Source organism: Chiloscyllium plagiosum, unplaced genomic scaffold (assembly GCF_037043375.1).
Source record: "Chiloscyllium plagiosum isolate Xiang-an unplaced genomic scaffold, Cpla_swu_hap1 HiC_scaffold_1, whole genome shotgun sequence".
NCBI lineage: Eukaryota > Metazoa > Chordata > Chondrichthyes > Orectolobiformes > Hemiscylliidae > Chiloscyllium > Chiloscyllium plagiosum.
The window spans coordinates 107,970,477-107,991,766 of record NW_028270139.1 but is presented as its reverse complement, the minus strand read 5'-3'; the positions used below and the strand labels follow the sequence as shown (position 1 = coordinate 107,991,766).

The following is a 21,290-nucleotide window of genomic DNA, read 5'->3' as shown; positions in this document are numbered from 1 at the left end:
CATCTGGAAGAAATGGCATGTCGGACGGCAGCCTCTGGGCCTCCTGGACCTGGTCTGAGGGGAGTTTCCGCTGTGATTGTCTCACATGGAAGCTGTTCAGCAGCTGCTGATATGTGCCATTGGTCCCAGGCTTGCTTGATGTTTGGTGGTTCCATCTCAATGTCTCTGTGCCTTTGTTATACCACAGCCATAGCAACAATAACCCCTACTGTGACTGGATCCCTTGGTCATAGTTCCTATGAACCTGTGTGGAGAATATCAGAAACTGAACAGATCCTTAATTATGTGAGCATTCAGCATTTGTATAACACACAATTGAGAGTTTAGAATAATCTGTGATACAGTAATATATGGCTCTGACAAGGAGAGCCAAGGAATGGGGATATTTGGACATCTGACACTGTAGATCTTATTCCAATGTATGCAGCACAAGCCATGCCATACAAGTACAGTAAGTGTAAACGTGGTAGGATTGCTGACATGTGTCTTTCCCACATCACCCAAGCAACGCAGCTATGTACATGAAAGGGTGTTGTCAAATGCTGATAGTTCAAAGTGAGAGCAATTCAAGTCCACTGGTGTTGTGTTTGGGGCTCTGGATTGTCTTTGAGAATTGCAACCTGTGAGTGGTCCTTATGAAGTTGTTATGTAGTTGTATCTGCTTCCCAGAGATGACTATGATCAATGTGTAATGGCTAATGAAGGTGGTGTGTAGTCAGGATTTCTATTCCAAATGCTTGGTCACTGCACGTTCTTCCCATGCAGAGCTCTATGATTACAGATGTCTGAAACCTGTACTATGCAAGCATCTGATTGTTGCAAATGCCCTTCAAGGGCCTCACTTGATCGCAGGTGGAAAGAAATCCACTTACTCCACTCCAGCTGTATGGCAGCTATTTTTCATTTTCAAAGTACATTTGTGATTCACATAAGAAAAGGCAATAAGGGTGTGCTTTGTAATGTGAGTCACAGGCTCAGCCTGTTAATCAAGGTGACCCCCACCTATCCCACTGCTCCCCGAGCCAAACATTTTCCTTTCTTCCTTACACTCCCTCAGTTTCTCTATGTTCCCTCTCAAGTTTCATTTCAACTTTCAACCCCAAGCCTATAGCTTAGTTATGCCAAACATTGTGATGAACTGTTTCCCTGTCAAAGTCAGGGTGGTGTTCACTATCGATGTTCCTACCTCCCACAATAACTCCTGTCACCCGCTTTAATGCACTATCATCTCCCATCTGTATATCTTGAATAGTCACCTGGCACAATTGTTGTCCCCTCTGCATCCCAGCACATCCCAGCCATTCTCGGGGGTGGCACAGTGGCTCAGTGGTTAGCACTGCTGCCTCACAGCACCAGGGTCCCAGTTTCGATTCCAACCTTGGCTGACTGTCTGTGTGGAGTTTGCACATTCTCCCTGTGTCTGTATTGATTTCCTCCGGGTGCTCCAGTTTCCTCCCACAGTCCAAAGATGTGCAGGTTAGGTGAACTGGCCATGCTAAATTGCCTATAGTGTTAGCTGCATTAGTCAGAGGGAAATGGGTCTAAGTGGGTTACTCTTCGACGGTCGGTGTGAACTTGTTGGGCTGAAGGGCCTGTTTCCACGCTGTAGGGAATCTAATCTAATCTAATCTAATCTCACAAGTAAATGCCCAATTTACCCCACACAGCAGTGACAACTATTAACGCCTCTTTACTTTCATTGAGCTGATTCAGGACTGATAACCAGTCGCCTAGTTGACTTGGAAAGACAGCCACAATTTGACCAGACCCCTGACTAATACCCATGGAGCTTCCCAACCAACCTCCCTCCTGGTCCCAGACTGGGTACACCAGACCTGCAGGACCGACTGTGGCCTATTTCCCAGACTGTGATGATATGGAATATTACGAGGCTGTTGGTGACAGAAATGTGCAAAAAGGCAAGGCAAGGCAGAGATGCTGTGAGAATGCAGGGAGGCACAAAGTGAGAGAACACTAAGACAGCAAACTAAGAGCTCTGAGAAGCACCTGTTCTAATGCATGAGACGGGTGTCTGTCCTTCTGTGTCTGATGAAAGGCTTATGCCCAAAACGTCGACTCTCCTGTTCCTTGGATGCTGCCTGACCTGCTGTGCTTTACCAGTGCCACACATGTCGAGTCTGTCCTGTGTACTAAGTGGCCTGATATCTGCACAGCAATGAAAGGTATCTCTATAAAGAGATACTGAAGTAGTGAACTGTATTCGAAGTGAGTCGGAGATGGGTCATGAGGATGTGGTGAGGCTGGTGCATGTCAGTTGTCACACTTTGCGGATGTGGTTGTAAGGGCAAATAGTCACTGTGAGGGAGACTTCACCTGAGCCAGAGACAGAGCCCAAGTGAGTACAGCTGCAAATTTAGCTCAAAGTGGGAATTCCATGAGAGAGGGAACTGAAGTGCTTCCAATAAAGCATGTGTGTGTACGGAGTTTGGTAAAGGGAGGGGAGCAGGTGCGTTTTCTTCTACACTATTTTCATATCTTTATTATTGAGTAAGAACCAAGTCATTTGGGCCTCTTTACATTGCAGTGAATTAGAATACCATTATTTTTAAAGAATACGCTACACTTGGATTTAACTGAGAAACACCAGGAAGAAGGGAAAGTCAGGGTCAATATAATAAAACAACATAAATAATTCAAAGCTGAATAAAGTGAGCAGGAAGTAAAGTTAAGACATGGCAGTGCAGCTTAGTCGAGTTGAATATGTGACCTGTAGTATGTGGGAAGCCATTAGACCTTAATGGTTTCCTGGACAACTACATGTGCAGGAAGGGTTGCTGATGACAGAAATTTGAGCTCAGGTTTCAGAGCTCAAATGGTGGCTGGATCCACTGTGGCATAACAGTCAGGCTGAGAGTTATCTCAATAACATATTCAGAGAGGTAATCACTCCATAGGTTAAAGGCCTGGACTCAGAGAGGGAATTGGTGACCACTAGGCAGTCCAGGAAAAAGAGGAGTGCAGGAGTCCTCCAGGGTCCCACTCCAAAGCAACTTGGCTCGACAGGAGCGAAGAAGAAAGGATATAGTGACAAGGGATTTATTTGTTAGAGAAACAGAGAGACAATTCTGTGGCCAGAGATGTGACTTCAGGTTGGTGTGTTGACACCATGGTGCCAGGGTCAACAATGTCACAGGCTGAGCTGAAAATGTGTTGCTGGAAAAGCGCAGCAGGTCAGGCAGCGTCCTGAAGAAGGGCTTATGCCCGAAACGTCGATTCTCCTGCTCCTTGGATGCTGCCTGACCTGCTGCACTTTTCCAGCAACACATTTTCAGCTCTGATCTCCAGCATCTGCAGTCCTCACTTTCTCCTCAACAATGTCACAGACTAGCTATGGGGGAGAATGAACAGCCAGAAGTCACAGTCCACATTGGTACCAATGACTTAGGTAGGTACAGGGTTGTAGTCCTGCAATCAGAATAAAAGGTTCTGGGTAGAGAATTAGCAAGTAAGATTTCAACTCCTGGATGTTATATTGCCTCCCTAGTGCCAGGGTAAGGGATGTCTTGGGTCAAGTCTACAGGATTCTTAAAGGGGAGGGAGAGCAGCCAGAAGTCATGGTACACATTGGTACTAATGACATAGCTAGGAAAAGGGATGATGACCTGGAAAGTGAATATAGGGAGTGAGGTTGGAAGCTAAAAGGCAGGACAAGCAGAGTACTAATCTCCGGGTTACTACCGGTGCCATGTGCTAGTGAGGCTAGGAACAGAGAGCAAGTGTAGTTGAACACATGGCTGCATGGCTGATGTAGGAGGGAGGGCTTCAGATATGTGGATCATTGGGATAGCTTCTGGGGAGGGTGAAACCTGTACAAAAAGGACAGGTTGCATGTGAACTGGAGGGACACCAATATCCTGGGCAGGAGGTTTGTTAGAGCTCTTTGGAAGGATTTAAACTAGTTTGACAGGGGAGGGGAACTGGAGCTATGGATCTGAGGATACAGTAGCTAGTGAACAGCCAGATACAGCATGCAAAGAGTCTGTGAGTAAGGATAGACAGTTGACAGGGCAAGGTTGCAGTCAGTGTGATGGATTGAAGTGTGCCTATTTTAACACAAGAAGCATCAGGAATAAGGATGATGAACTTGGAGCATGGATCAGTACTTGGAACTATGACATGTGGCCATTACAGAGATTTGGACACTACAAGGGCAGGAATGGTTATTGGATGTTCCAGGGTATTTCAAAAGGAATGGGGGGAGGTAAAAGAGATGAGGGGGTGCCATTGCTAATCAGGGATAGTATCACAGATTATTATTGAGGAGGGCTCGTTTACAGAGTCAGTATGGGTGGAAGGCAGAAACAAGAGAGGAGTGGTCACTGTACTGGGAGTTTTCTACAGCCTTCCCACCATAGCAACAGAGACACGGAGGAGCAGATTGGGAGGCAGATTCTGGAAAGATGCAGAAGCAACAGGGTTGTTGTCATAGGTGACTTTAACTTCCCTAATAGTGATTGGAACCTCCTTAGTTCAAATGGTTTGGATGGAGCAGATTTTGTCAGGTGTGTCCAGGAAGGATTTGTGACTCAATATGTAGATAGGCCGATTAGAGAGGATGGCATATTGGATACGGTGCTCAGCAACCAACCAGGCCAGGTGTCAGATTTCTCAGTGGGAAAGAATTTTGGTGATAGTGATCATAACACCCTGGCCTTTACTATCAACTTAGGAGGTAGATTTGAGGGATCTATGGACAAGAACCCCAAGATCACTCTGTTCCTCCACACTATCAAGAATTCTGCACTCAAATTTGACCTTCCAAAAGGAAGAGGTAAGAGGAGCGGATAGGAGCAGATGATATGGGAGAGTATTTAATTGGGGGATGGAGAATTGCAATGTTATTAGGCAGGAACTGGGGCGCCTAAATTGGGAACAGATGTTCTCAGGAAAATGCAAGATAGAAATGTGGAGATTGTTTCGGGAGCACCTGCTGATAGTGTAGGATACATGTGTCCCACTGAGGCAAGGAAGGGATGGAAGGAACCTTGGGTGACAAGGGATATGGAACATCTAGTTAAGAAGAAAAAGGAAGCTTATTTAAGGTTGAGGAGGCAAGGTTCAGACAAGGCTCTACAGGGTTACAAGATAGCCAGAAAGGAACTGAAGAATTCCATGCTGTACATCTCTATGACTCTATGACTTAGGCGGACAAGAAGGGGGCTTGAAAAAGCTTTAGCAGTTAGGATGAAGGAAACCTCTAAAGCATTCTACACTTATATAAGGAACAATAGGATGGCCAGATGAGGGTAAGGCCAATCAGGGATAGTGGAGGGAAATTGTGCCTGGAGTCGGAGGAGGTAGGGGTGGTCCTTAATGAATACTTTGCTTCAGTATTCACTACTGAGAGGGACCTTGTTGTTTGTAAGGACAGCATGAAACTGGTTGATATGCTCGAATAGATTGATGTTAAGAAGAAAGATGTGCTGAAATGTTTGAAAAACATAAGGATAGATAAGTCCCCTGGTTCAGATGGGATATACCCAAGGTTGCTATAGGAAGCAAAGGAAGAGATTGCTGCGCCTTTGGCGATGATGGTCTTTGCATCCTCACTGTCCACTGGAGTAGTACCAAATGATTTGAGGGTGGAGAACATTATTCCCTTGTTCAATAAAGGGAATAGGGATAATCCTGGGAATTACAGACCAGTCAGTCTTATGTCTGTGGTAGGCAAATTATTGGAGAGGATTCTGAGAGACAGGAGTTTTGATTACTTAGAAAACCATAGTTTGCTTAGAGATGATCAGCATAACTGTGAGTTGCAGGTCTTAACTCTCAAACTTACTGAATTCTTTGAGGATGTGACAAAACACGTTGATAACGGTAGAGCAGTGGATGTGGTGTACAGGGATCCTAGCAAGGCATTTGACAAGGTTCCCTATGGTGGGCTCATTCAGAAAGTAAGGAAGCATGGGATACAGGGAAATTTGGCTGTCTGGATATAGGATCGGTTGGCCCATAGAAGACAGAGGATGGTAGTAGATGGAAAGTATTCAGCCTGGAACTCAGTGAGCAGTGGTGTTCTGCAGGGATCTGTTCTGGGACCTCTGCTCTTTCTGATTTTTATAAATGACTTGGATGAAGAAGTTCGAAGAATGGGTTAGTAAGTTTGCTATTCCATGAAGGTCGAGTGAGTAGTGGATAGTGCTGTTGTAGGCTGCAACGTGACATTGACAGGATACAGACCTGGGCTGATAAGTGGCAGGTGGAGTTCAACTTGGAAAAGTGTGAAGTGATTCATTTTGGAAGGTCAAATTTGAATGCAGAATTCTTGGTAATGTGGAGGAACAGAGTGATCTTGGGGTCATTGTCCATAGATCCCTCAAACCTACCACCCAGGATGATAGGTTATTAAGAAGGCGTGTGGTGTATTAGCTTTCATTAGTGGGGGATTGAATTTAAGAGCTGCGAGGTTATGTTGCAGCTCTATAGAGCCCTGGTTAGACCACACTTGGAATATTCGTTCAGTTCTGGTCAGCTCATTATAGAAAGGATGTGGAAGCTTTAATATGGTGCCCACACCCCTGCCAAGTTAAGTTAAAACCATCGCAACAACACTTTTCTAGTCTCGCAGTCAAAATCATAGGTGGAAAGTCAAACTTTTTATTCTTGCTATTGAAATTCAAATTTTTCCATTTTGACCATGTTTTCCCATAGCCTGTGCCATCACCCATGACCTTCAAGGGTGAGGGAAATTCTGTCCCATTATATTTGGTGCCCAGTTAACCCAATAATGTTCACAGGCAAAAATGTTCCCACTTACTAAGGTCAATATGTGGTCTTCCAATACAAAGGGGTTATGTTCTAAATACAATGGCACAGGTCATCTTCTTCAATATCTCTCAGCAGCTCTCTTTGAGCCCCTATCTCAGCAAGTTTGAAAGGATTTCCCTCTCCATCCAGACGTCAGTGGCCAACTCCTAACATATGAATCTATGATGGACATCAGTGATATCTGGACGATAATAATATAGGAATATTCAACTTAAGAGCAGGAGTATGTCATTCAACATTTTTAGCCTGCTACAGCACACAACAACATCATGGCTGATTAGATGGTGATCTCAACTCCACCTTCCAGTTAACCTACCCACCCTGCATTAAACATTGATGCCTTTTTCTGACAAAGATTTGTCTAAGCCCAGCCTTGAGTAAATTCAATGTTTCGGCCCTTACATCCTCCTGGGGGAAGTGTATCCCACAGATAAACAGCCATTTTAGAAAATATAAGCATTCCTCATCTCCTCATCTAATATGTTTTGGTCCTAAAGTGTGTCCTTTCTTTCTAGTTCCCACACGAGATGGAACTTCCTCTTGGTGCCCATCCTGCTAAGCCCCTTCAGGATTGTACATGTTTCAGTACAATCACCAAGTGAGCTTTGCACAGCTGAAGTGATACTTGAAAATTTAAGTTATATTAGAATTTTAAATCTTGCAAATGTTCAATACCTCCCACTTCTTAGCAAGTAAATCCCCAATCTGAATCGTTTCCAATCTGCCAGTAGCTCACCTAAATTATCTGAATGAAGCTGAACTTGAGAATGATGGTAAAGTCAATGCTCATTATATTGGGCAGGAAACATTTCTGGATAGGGTTGCGTCCTATCGGGAGAAAATAGTTCCCTAATATTCTAATGTGTTATGGTCTACACCCCACATCCTATCTTTATATTTAATTTCTATTTAATTGGGCCATTGTGAGAAACTATTCTTCCATCTGAACACTTCCCGCTAAATAATGAACAGGTTTATTGTAGCCATGGTAACAGAGATTTTTCCATTTAAATATATATGAACATATATTCAGTAATTCCACATGTACTCTGGGGAGCATGCATTGGAAACAAGAGAGCATCACTGTTGTTTCAGTTTATCCAAGCCACACTTGAGAAACAAATATTTACACATCTGACATAAAAATACTGCAAAATACTAACCTTATATTCCCCAGTTTCTATGTTGGTCATGTCCCACAGACTAAAGTCGATGTCTCGATCACCATTTTTATCAATGCTCACTAATCCAGTAACTCCTATGATAAATTAGAGACATAAAAAAGATGGAAAATTAAATAAAACACATGAAAAAAACACCAATCATTATTCCATTTTGCACCAGATGCTGATTCCAAGCACATGTAACATTTGCTTTAGATTTAGCAAGCATAGATTGGCTGATCAAACGAAATACCATGTTGCTTTGGCTGTTTATATTAGGCAGAGTATAGACCACACTTGGTTAGCAAATTGGCATTCCCACAAGGTCATCTTAATGGGAAGAAGAATGAAGGGATGCAGAAATATCTAAGTGTTATAATTTTTCTTTATGTTTTCCTTTTAGCAACAGAAAAAGAATGAGATGGTCACTTAGTGTCATTAAAAAAAAGTTTAGGCTTTCCTTTAGCGAAGCTTTCTAATCACAATACTAGCCAAAAAACAATTTCCTTGAATTAGTTTAATGGCCAACTTTTAGAACACAAAGGCCAGAACTTCAGTTGCTCTTCCTGGCTCCAAAAATGTCTTCCCAAACATGTAGCTGTAGATGAGTTCCCACTATTATGTAGTCTCACTTGTTCCAGTGTGAAAGATGTTATTTTTAGATTAGATTGCATACTGTATGAAAACAGGCCCTTTGGCCCTGCAAGTCCCCACCGACCCTCTGAAGAGTAACCCACCCAGACCAATTCCTACCCTATGGGCAGTTTAGCATGGCCAATTCACCTGACTTGCACATTTGTGAATTGTGGGAGGAAACCTGAGCACCTAGAACAAACTGTGCAGACATGGGGAGAATATGCAAACTCCACACTGCCAGTCCTCTGAGGCTGGAATGGAGCCTGGGTCCATGGTGCTGTGAGGCAGCAGTGCAAACCACTGAGCCACCATGCCACCCCTAAGTGTTTTAAGTGGAAAAAGAATATGAATATGTGAAGAAGAGCAGACAAAAGTCATAGTCCATGCTGGAGCAAACAGATAACTCGGAGTATATAGGAGGGTGTGCAGATAAAATTTTACGAAATGAGCAACAGATTCAAAAATAAAACTTGAAAAATGTTCATCTTGGATTTGTCCCGTGAAAGGCATTGGAGAGATTGAACAGAGGAAGATTGGTGAAGCATGTATGTGGCTTCAGGGTTCATGCAGCAGGAAAAAGAAAATTGCACACTCTTGAGGCATTGGAGTTAGTTCTGGGACCTCAGAGACGATAAGTAGAGCAGTGAGAAGAATTTAAATTAATATTATAGGAAGTGGGGAAAGTCCAAGCTGAAGACAAAAATAACAGCAATGAAGTTTCTTGGAACTGAAGCAGAAGGCTGAGTGAAAAACAAATTGTGATAAAATATTATCAACAGGATAAGGGGAAGAAACAGGCTAAGGCAGTGAAAGATAAAACATTATATGATTGAAAAGGCATCGCTGTTCAAAAAGCTAAGATTCACTCTTCTTCCTCAATTATTTCTTCCAAGCCCCATTCCAAGTTCATTTCACTTTATCTGTTCTTTTAATCCTATTTTAATCCTGTTTTACTTTAATCATTTTGTTTATTAAACCTTCAGTGTATCATGTTTCTCTTTGACTATTCTTAAAGATCTGCTTCTTTCACTTTTAGTTAAATGCCTATTTGTGCTGTATTTTGTAAAAGTTGATTCTTGTGTTTTTTCTAAAAGATGTGTTCCCCATATGTTTTATCAATGTGCCTGTTTCTCATTTGTTTTCCCTTTGGTCTTTTTTTTGAGAATGTATTGTTTCCTGCAAGCTCTTTTTAAAAGCCATTTCCTTTCATTCTATATTTCCTCATTTTAATTTCTTCCTAATTATTCTTCTCTATGTCCTTCTTATAATTCAACCTATGCTCATCAAAGTCTTTTTGTGTTTGTTAATCATAATCTTGGTAGTGGCTACTTTAGACATCACTTCATTATTCCAATTCCTCGAATACTCATGACTGATTTCATAGGCTTCCATTATTAAAATTGAATCTTGGTCATTTTAAAATTTGATTGATGACTCCAAATCATGAGAAACATTCTGAAATAGGAGTATGAACTTCAGTGATTGTTGTTAAAAGGAATTATACATATGAAGTAATTGTCAGTTGTTATAATTGATAATGCAATTTAATGGTATATCTGCTGTGCTATGGCATTTAGCATTCACTAGTTTCTGATATTCCATTTCTCGTGCTGTATCTGTTGTTCCTTTAATTTAGTGGCTTGTTCTCTCTATTCTCCTCCTATCAGTCATCCAATCCTCTCCCAATCCAGCTGTATTTCCCAGAATCACAAAAAATGAAATGGCGCAACAGGAGGCCATTCAGCCCTTCATGCCTATATCAGCTTGGTAAACAAGCATTATGACCGTGTCGAGACTGTGGTGCTGGTAAAGCACAGCCTTCCAAGAGCAGGCAGGATCCAAGGAGCAGGAGGATCGACATTTTTGGCATAAGCCCTTCATCAGGAATGATGCCCGAAATGTCAATTCTCCTGCTCTTCGGATATTACCTGACCTGCTGTGCTTTTCCTTCACCACTCTCTCGACTCTGATCTCCAGCATCCACAGTCCTCACTTTCTCCTCCGCCATTATGACCTTGTGTCAATCTCCAGCGTTATCCCCATACCCTCTCACATATCTGCTGGTGTGTATTCATTAATTTGTTTTTGCTTATGTCTCCTTTATTTCACTGATTAGTTGGTGTTTTAACTTGTGTACAAATTTATTAATTAATCACAACCAAATTTTGCACTTAATTTTATCATGCTCAGTGCTATGTAATTTTTCTATAATTTGCTATTTCCAGTCACTTTATGGATTTATCGATTCTGTGAATGCTCCTGCTCTAATAAATTATTAATTTATTTGTAGCAGCACATTGTGCTCCAATAATTTTCAATTTTCTTTCCTTGCTCAAATTGAATTTTTAGTTTACTCTATTATTTCCATATTATTGGGATAGTAGCTTCTTAGATTTGCTCCTTATGATTTTATAAACCTCTATAAGATCATTTCTTGGCCGCCTATACTCCTGGGGAAAAAGTCCGAGCCGATTCATTCTCTCCCTGTAACTCAAGTGTTCCAGTCTTGGTAACTTGAGCGGCATGGTGGCTCAGTGGTTAGCAGTGCTGCCTCACAGCGCCAGGGACCCGGGTTTGATTCCCATTTCAGGCTACTATCTGTGTGGAGTTTGCACATTCTCCCCATCTGCGTGGGATTGCTCTGGGTGCTCCGGTTTCCTCCCACAGTCCAAAGATGTGCAGGTCAGGTGAATTGGCCATGCTAAATTGCCCATAGTATTAGGTACATTAGTCAGGGGTGAATATAGGATAGGGGAATGGTTCTGGGTGGGTTACTCTTTGGAGGGTCGGTGTGGAATTGTTGGGCCAAAGGATCTGTTTCCATACTGTAGGGAATCTAATCTAAACAAATAATGAAACAATGAGTCATGCTGGGGTTTGAGATCAGAGATACAATATCAGCTATGGAGCTGGAGGGATCATACTCGGTTATAATGCGAAAGGGCATGAGGAATTGTTGGAATAAGTTTAAAACCAGCCGTTATAGGACCATGAAAAATAAAAGTGAGATAGGTAAAGCAAATCTCAGTGTCGAATGGATAATCGTTTGCAGCCATAAACAGTGCAACTGAGATTTGAGTGTGGACCAAACTGAAGCAGAAACAGGCAGCATGAAGTATTAGGGAGGGGTCTGAGAATAGAAATCATAGTTGATGTTCTGTGTATTGCATGAAAAAGGTCTGATAAATCAGGAGAAGGAGACAAAAATTGAAAAAGTTTCTGTGTGCACAAGAAGTTATATGCCCTGCAACAAAGTGCCATTAATGGGAATGGAGTGAACCTGGACTGTCCCATCTTGGTGCATTGCGGGGGGGGGGGGGCTTTAGAAACTATATTCAGGACTTAAACCAGGGATTCAAACTCCCAATCTGGCACTGGCAATGCTCATCAGAGTGCTGTATGAATGTGAGTCAGGAGCTTGCATACTTATGTCCCAACATTACTGACCACATTGTGGGAATTTTGACATTTAGCAATTTTCACTTAGCTGGGGAGATTTTGGAGGCATCATGATTTATACAATTTGGTACACTATCAGCATAACATGGATGGAGTTGGGAACCCAGTCAGGATTAAGCACAAAACATGTTGCTGACTTCACGTCATAATAAAACACTGTACCATACATTATCTGTTATTTTTTGTTATTAATTCAAAGGGTGATGACAAGGCTTTATTTTGAAAAGGTAAGCGACCATTAAATAATGTAGTTGCCAAGTCGTCAACTCTAACATCTAGCATTTAAACAAGGGAATGACGAGCATTGTGAAACTTGTGCATTGCTGAGAAGAGAGGATGGTGAAGCTTTGTCTTCCGCATAAAAAAAAGACATGTCCAAGCATTGTGCGTGTTTTGAACTAACCAACAACATGAGGCACAATAGTTCTCTGGTGGATTCTTCATTACCACACCTTAATTGATAAGAGTCAGATTACTTATAATGAGCATGTTTTGTTCATATAACATAAATTGTTACTCACTGAAGGGCAAGGCTGACAGGAGTAGGGAACACAGTTTGGCAAGGTTCTGCATGGTGTGCTGGTTAGTAAGGTTCAATCAAGCGGGATCCAGGGAGAGCTAGCCAATTGGATACAAAATTGGAGATTTTCAATTGACAATAGGAATTGGAAATTGACAATAGGAGATGGAGGGTAGTGGTAAAGGGTAGTTGTTTAGACTGGAGGCTTGTGACCACCTGTGTACCAAAGGATTGGTGTTGGGTCCACTGTTGTTTGTCATTGATATAAACAATTTGGATGAGAATATAGGAAGCATGGTTAGTAAGTTTGTGAATGACATCAAAATTGGGGGTATAGTGGACTGTGAAAAGGTTATTCAAGAGTACAATTGGATTGTGATCAAGTGGGCCAGTGGGCTGAGGAATAGCACATGGAATTTAATTTAGATAAATGTGAGGTGTTGCATTTTGGTAATACAAAGCATGGCAGGTGCATAGTTCCTTGAAAGTGGAGTCGCAGGTAGACAGGGTGGTAAAGAAGGCATTTGGCATACTTGCCTTCCTTGATCAGAGAAGTGAGTACAGAAATGGGACATCATGTTACAGTTGTAAAAGACATCGGTAAGGCCTCATTTGGAATATCACATACAATTCTGGTCGCCCTGCTGTAGGAAGGATGTTATTAAACTGGAAAGGGTGCAAAAAAGATTTACAAGGATGTTATCAAGATTGGACATTTGAGTTACAAGGAGAGATTGGATCGGCTGGGATTTTTTTTCCCAAGAGTATAGGCGGCTGAGAGGTGATCTTATAGAGGTTTATAAAATCATAAAGAGCAAAGATAAGGTGAATAGTCCAAGTTTTCTCCCCAGGGAAGGGGAGTCCAAATCTAGAGGGTATAGGGTGAAGGTAAGAGGGGAAACACTTAAAAGGGACCTGAGAGCAACACACAGTGGGTAGTGTATATATGGATTGAGCTGCCAGAGGAAGTAATAGAGGGAGATACAATTACAACATTTAAAAGACGTTTGGACAGTTACATGGTTAGGAAAGATTTATAGAGGAACCTCGATTATCTGAAGGACACGGGTGGGGAGTATTTTGTTTGGTTAATTGAATTCCGGATAATTGAATGCCAGATAATTGAGGTTCCTCCGTAGAGGGAAATGGGCCAAATGCAGGCAAATGGGATTTGTTCAGTTTCGGAGACCTGGTTGGCATGGATGAGTTGGGCCAAAGGGCCTATTTCTGTGCGATATGAGTCTATGACTCTAAATGTACCAATCTTGCATTTTGAAGATGGGTGGACACTAAGAGCAAGCTTCTAAACAATATTGCTTTCTTCTGCAATACTCATATATTGAGTGGGACCCAGGGAGATAGTGAGGAAACAGATCAATCTGAGACTGGTAATGTTGGGAAAATGAGCAAGTCAAACAGTCAGGGCAGGCAAGAGCAAAGCAGAGTACAAGGTACAACTGATAAATTAAACTGCATTTATTTGAATGCAAGAGGTCTAACAGGGAAGGCAGAGGAATTCAGGGCATGGTTAGTAACATGGGACAGGCATATCACAGCAATTACAAAAATGTGACTCAGGGATGGACAGGACTGGCAGCTTAATATTCCAGGATACAAATGCTACAGGAATGATAGAAAATGGAGGTGAGGGGAGGGATGGGGGGCAAGGGAGAAGGGGGAGTAATGATAAGGGATAACATTACGGCTGTGCTTAGGGAGGATATTCCTGGGAATACATCCAGGGAAGTTATTTGGGTGGGACTGAGAAATAAGAAAGGGATGATCACTTTATTGGGATTGTATTATAGACCCCCTAATAATAAGCGGGAAATTGAAAAACAAATTTGTAAGGAGATTTCAGTTATCTGTAAGAACAATAGGGTGGTTATGGTCGGGTGTTTGAACTTTCCAAATATAGACTGTGACAGCGATAATGTTAAGGGTTTAGATGGAGAGGAATTTGTTAAGTGTGTACAAGAAAATTTTATGATTCAGTCTGTGGATGCACCTACTAGAGAAGGTGCAAAACTTGACCTACTCTTGGGAAATAAGGCAGGGCAGGTGACTGAGGTGTCAGTGCGGGAGCACTTTGGGGCCAGCGACCATAATTCTATTAGATTTAAAATAATGATGGAAAAGGATAGGCTAGATCTAAAAGTTGAAGTTCTAAATTGGACGAAGGCTAATTTTGATGGTATTAGACAAATTTCAAAAATTGACTGGGGACAGATGTTCATAGTAAAGGGACGGTTGGAAAATGGGAAGCCTTCCGAAATGAGATAATGAGAGTCCAGAGACAGTATATTCCTGTTTGGGTGAAAGGAAAGAGTGGTATGTGTAGGGAAACCTGGATGACGAGAGAAATTGAGGGTTTTGGTTAAGAAAAAAAAAGGAAGTATATGTCAGGTATAGATTGAATGAATCCTTAAAAGTGTATAAAGGCAGTAGGAGTATACTTAAGAGGGATGTCAGGAGGGCGAAAAGGGGACCTGAGATAGCTTTGGCAAATAAGGTTAAGGAGAATCCAAAGGGATTTTATAAATACATTAAGGACAAAAGGCGAACCAGGGAGAGAATAGGACCCCTCAAAGATCAGCAAGGCAGCCTATGTATGGAGCCGCAGGAGATGGGCAAGATACTTAACAAGTATTTTGCATCAGTGTTTACTGTGGAGAAGGACATGAAAGATATCGAATGTGAGAAAATAAATGCTGACATCTTGAAAAATGTCCACATTACAGAGGAGGTGCTGGATATCTTGAAACAGATAAAAGTGGATAAATCATCAGGACATGATCAGGTGTACCCTAGAACTCTGTGGGAAGTTAGGGAAGTGATTGCTGGGCCCCTTGCTGAGATATTTGTATAATCGATAGTCATAGGTGCCAGAAGATTGGAGGTTGGCTAACATGGTGCCACTATTTAAGAAAGATGGTAAGGAAAAGCCAGGGAACTATAGACCGGTCAGCCTGACATTGGTGATGGGCAAATTGTTGAGAGAGTCCTGAGGGACAGGATTTCCATGTATTTGAAAAGGCATGGACTGCTTAGGGATAGCCAGCATGGTTTGTGCATGGGAAATCATGTCTCACGAACTTGATTGAGTTTTTTGTGGAAGTAACAAAGAGGTTTGGTGAGGGCAGAGCAGTAGATGTGATCTATATTGATTTCAGTAAGGCATTCGACAAGGTTCCTCGTGGGATTAGTAAGGTTAGATCTCATGGAATAGAGGGAGAACTAGCCATTGGGTTACAGAACTGGCTCAAAGGTGGAAGACAGAGGGTGATGGTGGAGGGTTGCTTTTCAGACTGGAGGCCTGTGACCAGTGGAGTGCCAAAAGGGTCCACTGCTTTTTCTCATTTATATAAATGATTTGGATGTGAACATTAAGAGGTATAGTTAGTAAGTTTGCAGATGACACCAAAATTGGAGGAGCAGTGGACAGCAAAGAAGGTTACCTCAGATTACAATGGCATCTTGATCAGATGGACCAATTTGCCGAAGACTGGCAGATGGATTTTAATTCAGATAAGTGTGAGGTGCTGCACTTTGGAAAAGCAAAGCAGAGCAGGACTTATACATCTAATGAGAAGAAGGTCCTGGGGAGTGTTGCTGAACAAAGAGACCTTGGAGTGTAGGTTCATAGTTCCTTGAAAGTAGAGTCACAGGTAGATATGATAGTGAAGAAGGTGTTTGGTATGCTTTCTTTTATTGGTCAGAGTATTCAGTATAAGAGTTAGGATGCCATGTTGCGACTGTACAGGACATTGGTTAGGCCACTTTTTGAATATTGTGTGCAATTCTGATCTCCTTCCTTTCAGAAGGATGTTGTGAAACTTGAAAGGGTTCAGAAAAGATTTACAAGGATATTGCCAGGGTTGCGGGATTTGAGCTGTGGGGTGAGGCTGAATAGGGTGGGGCTATTTTCCCTGGAGCGTCAGAGGCTGAGATGTGACCTTATAGAGCTTTATAAAATCATGAGGGGCATGGGATGGGGGAGTCTAGAACTAAAGGCCATAGGTTTAAGATGAGAGAGGAAAGATATAAAAGGGATCTAAGGGGCAATGTTTTCACACAGAGGGTGATGCGTGTATGGAATGAACTGCCAGAGGAAGTGATGGAGGCTGGTACAATTTCAGCATTTGAAAGGCATCTGGATTGGTATATAAATAGGAAGGGTTCAGAGGGATATGGCCAAGTGCTGGCAAATGGGACTAGGTTAGGTTAGGCTATCTGGTTGGTATGGACGAGTTGGACCGAAGGGTCTGTTTCCATGCTGTAACATCTCCTATGATTCTATGACTCAAAAACCTCATTACAGAGCAAATCTAAAATGAAACTAAAATCAATGTCCACCCATTCCTAACAGGTACAAATCAGAAATACAAACCCACCTTAAAGGTGTGTATGGTCCTTCCACTTTACAACTTATGTTTCCAAATAAGAATATATTATAAACTTTGATCACAATGTCAGGAGCTCACAAGGAACTCAAATAACCTGCACTTGCTTGTTCAGGTAAAAGGGATACATTGTGCTCTGACCATAAAGAATAAAACAACGAGCCAGCTAAATACCATAATTGCACTTGAAACAGGAGATTCTATATGCAATGTTACAGAAGATTTTCCAAACCCATTTAGTAACTATATATAAACCTGTGATGATTCTTGCCGTATTCCCATTAAAGCACTGCAATGCACTTCAGACTAATTCTGCCAACTTTGCATTAAAGCTACAACACAAATTGCAATCATGTTTTTCTTCCCTTTCAGATCCAGCAATCTCAGAGCAACAATGTCGGTTTTCATGAAATTAGACTCTGACATTCTGTTGAACAATTTGCGCATTGTAAGTGTTTATTGTAAGGGTGCCAACATCCATAAATGGGTAGCTCCGAAGTAATAAAGCAAAACTTTTCAAAATGTAGCAAAATTCTATCTAAATTTTAGTATTTCAACCTATTATTGTATCTCTGCACATTTTGCAATTCATTTAAATCCCAATGTTTTTAAAACGTAGATCTGTAATCTCTGAACAGTGGGAATCTTTTACATTTTTCTAAAAGAGGTATATCATCCTTTTAAACCACATCTGCAAATTTTATTGCTTGCATATTTCCAATGTCAATTTATTATAAAATAAACTGTAAGAGTTTCCAAAAACAGAACACAGTTATCATTTTTCTTAAGGGATTAAACTAGATTGTCCTAAAAATTTCTTAGAAGACGGAGCTGGCAGTTATATCAGGATTATGCCTGAGATGTCATTCTTCCATTACTCTGATCAAACTTTGCAAGTTCACGAAAATAAACTTCTGAAGATCCAGTCTTTAGTAGATTTGGGGTGAAGCTATGGCATCTGTCTTAAAACTGTGACTGAACTCTCAGCAGATTTTTGTCATGTCACCCACATTACAAAGCAATTTAAAACATTTCTACTGATTTCCAGATAAGCCAAACCTCCACCTGGTTTCAATCTGTTTAGCCATCATGCCAATTTCCAGCATTGTTGTTGTTATCAGAAGATTATCTTCTTCTGTTCTCTGTCTGGAGACAGCTCTTTAGTGATGATTCACTAAACCACATAAAAGTGCTCTGACGTTTTGTTACAAGTTAGACAAGGCAACAGGACCTACTCTTTCTCAGCTAGAATGGAAGTTAGACAATGAGCCATATGCATTAATTTAATCCATCATATTACCATCTAGCTGACTGAGCCATACCCCATAGTTCCCAATCAGGATATTGTCAGGTCTGAGGTGGTGAAATAATGGCAATGGTTGTATAAGCCTATTAGCATTCTATTGAGTTTAAAAGTTTGAGGAGTGATTTAATCTGGATGTTAAAGTGACAAAGAAATCTGACAGCATAGATCCAGATAAATTGGTAAGGGTATCCAGAACAAAATGACATAATTTTAAATTTCAGAAGAAATCTGGAGGTACCTTTTCCACAAATTATAGTAGAAATGTGGAAATTGATCACCAAAAGATTGCGGATTGAGGGTGGAACTGAGTCTTCTTTGGTAAGAGTACTATTGTATAAAAATTGACAGCACATAAAAGGGTATCAGGATCATACATGACCTAAATGAATGAAGGCTGACTGCTGTTCCCACACTGGACACAAAGGCTCCTCAGACCTCTTCAAACAATGTCACAAGATCTTTTACATCTGCCTAAGTGAATAATCTGAGTCCAGTTTTACATGGATTTGACGGATTGAGTAATCTCGGTCGAAGCCAAAATTACCTCTATGACATTAAGTCAAAATTTCTCACAAGGTTGCATACTCTAAATAGCATAATAAAGTGTCAGCCAAAATCATGTAGTTGAATACATTGAATTGCAGGATTACACTACCTTCTGAGTCAGTGGTAAAAGGGTTACCAATGACCTAAATTGCCAATGTATCAAATATTATGTTAATTCTACAACAATATCTTTATTTGGTCTCTTATATCAGGAATTCTGCAGTACAATTACATGTGCATGGAGTACATGTTACATATCCTGTAGTTAATCTCCTCAATTGTCATGAAGCACTTAGATAAACAAACATAGAATATAGAACATAGAACATTACAGCACAGTACAGGCCCTTCGGCCCTCGATGTTGCGCCGCCCTGTCATACTAATCTGAAGCCCATCCCACCTACACTATTCCATGTACATCCATTTGCCTGTCCAATGACGACTTAAATGCACTTAAACTTGGCGAATCTACTACCGATGCAGGCAAAGCATTCCATACCCTTACTACTCTGAGTAAAGAAACTACCTCTGACATCCGTCTTATACCTATCTCCCCTCACTTTAAAGTTGTGTCCCCTCGTGGTTGCTGTCCCCACACTTGGAAAAAGACTCTCCCTGTCCACCCTATCTAACCCTCTGATTATCTTGTATGTCTCTATTAAGTCACCGTCAACCTTCTTCTCTCTAACAAGAACAGCCTCAAGGCCCTCAGCCTTTCCTCGTAAGACATCCCTTCCATACCAGGCAACATCCTAGAAAATGATATTCAGATAAATATGAAAGACCTGCTTTTATTGTGCACATTTTAGGAATACAGAATGTCCTGAGACACTGAATTTCTGCTAGTCAGGCAATTAATTGGGGATGGCTACTATGAGACTTTTCTTAAATGACGTGATTGTGTTGAACAATCTGGTAGCAATTGTGTCTATCTTAATTATGGTAGGTGCAATTGAAGAAACAAAAAAACAGAAATTGTTGGAGAAACTCAGCAGGCCTGGCAACATCTGTGGAGAGAAAGCAGAGTTAACATTTCAGATCCAATGTTCTTCAGTTATGAAGAAGGATCACTTGAAACAAAACATTAACTTTGCTTTCTCTCCACAGATACTGCCAGACCTGCTGAGTTTCTTTGGCAATTTCTGTTTTTGTTTTGTATTTTCAGCACCTGCAGTTCTTTATTTTTGTTTTTAAATGCAATTCAAGATTCATTTGTCAGTGTCAAACACATGCAAACCATCAAAAACAGGAGTTAGAACTTAGTAATGTTTCTGAGACAGTTCAAAATGGCACAATTTCAGAGATGGAAGAAAGGTATTGCCTATGTCAGCAAAGTTTAGGGAAACCTGGGCTTTAAAAGAGCATAAAACTCCATATTGTCTTCATTGCTTGTTAAGTATTTATAAAATTCTCCTTAATTCATAAATATTGGTTGTTGATACCTTTTCAGGTCAAGCAACACTGAGTACTGCACTGTTATAAATTAAGATTTCGGAACCTAGAATTTTCAAATAATATGGTTTTATAAATCAAAAGCCCTAAACCTACATAGCTGATAAGGTTCTTCTGAAGTGTAGTTACTACTGTAATGTCATAAACACAGTAGCTAATTTGCGCAAACAAGCTCTAACACAGGTCAATGCTAAATCTGGGTTTTTATATACATGAACTATTTAGCAATCAGGTAATGATTTTTATTGGGAATCTATTCTTGTTTCAAATCCCTCTAAGGCCTTTCATTTCCCTATCTTTATAATCTCCTCCACCCTACAATCCTCCAAGATGGGATACGGTATCATAATATCAATTACAACATTCCTGTGAAATGCCTTAAAACATTTTCTTGCACTAAAGGAGCTATGTAATTATCAGCTGATTGAGGGATGACTATTGCCCTGCGCCTCTGTGAAATAGTTCCACAGGAACGTTTACATCTACTTTAGAGATCAAGCTGGCTGCAATTCAATTTCTCTAAAAGATAGTATCTCTGACAGCACAACACTCCCTAAGTACTGCACTGGTGCGGTAGTCTAAATTTGTGTCTTGGAGAACAAGGTCAAAACAATATTTTTTCTTAAGGGCTCATCTTGAGGCTTTCTGAAGGGCTACTTTTTGATTATCAAGGAGTCCTTTTTAATTCTAACTAACTCATTTGTTTGGCAATACAGCCTTGTTGTACCATCACCTACTTTTGTATTGGATAATATTCTCAAAAATCATCACTGCCCCATTAAACTTAAAGAAGCTACAACACACAAGGAAAGCATGGATTTCATGAGACCATAATATTTAAACTGATAACAGGCACAAGTCAGCAACGAGGGCTGTAAAAATAATTCTCATATACCTATACACAAAAGACCACCATTATAAACAGGCTTTCCACAGAGTGGTGAGGTCACAGCTGAAGGATTGCTGGTTTGTCACTAACACTATCACCTGCACTTCAGGTGATTCAAGGTAT

The 21,290-nt window shown here is 41.0% G+C and overlaps 1 protein-coding gene across 1 annotated transcript in view; it reads right to left on the bottom strand.

Annotated features, from left to right (window-relative positions):
- Window positions 1-21,290, bottom strand: part of LOC122548373 (atrial natriuretic peptide receptor 2) — a 164,724-nt gene that overhangs the window by 94,345 nt on the left and 49,089 nt on the right. The window contains exon 5 of the mRNA XM_043686946.2: window positions 7,956-8,050. Within this exon, the coding sequence (XP_043542881.2) occupies window positions 7,956-8,050 (95 nt within the window). The remainder of the gene's footprint in view (window positions 1-7,955; window positions 8,051-21,290) is intronic.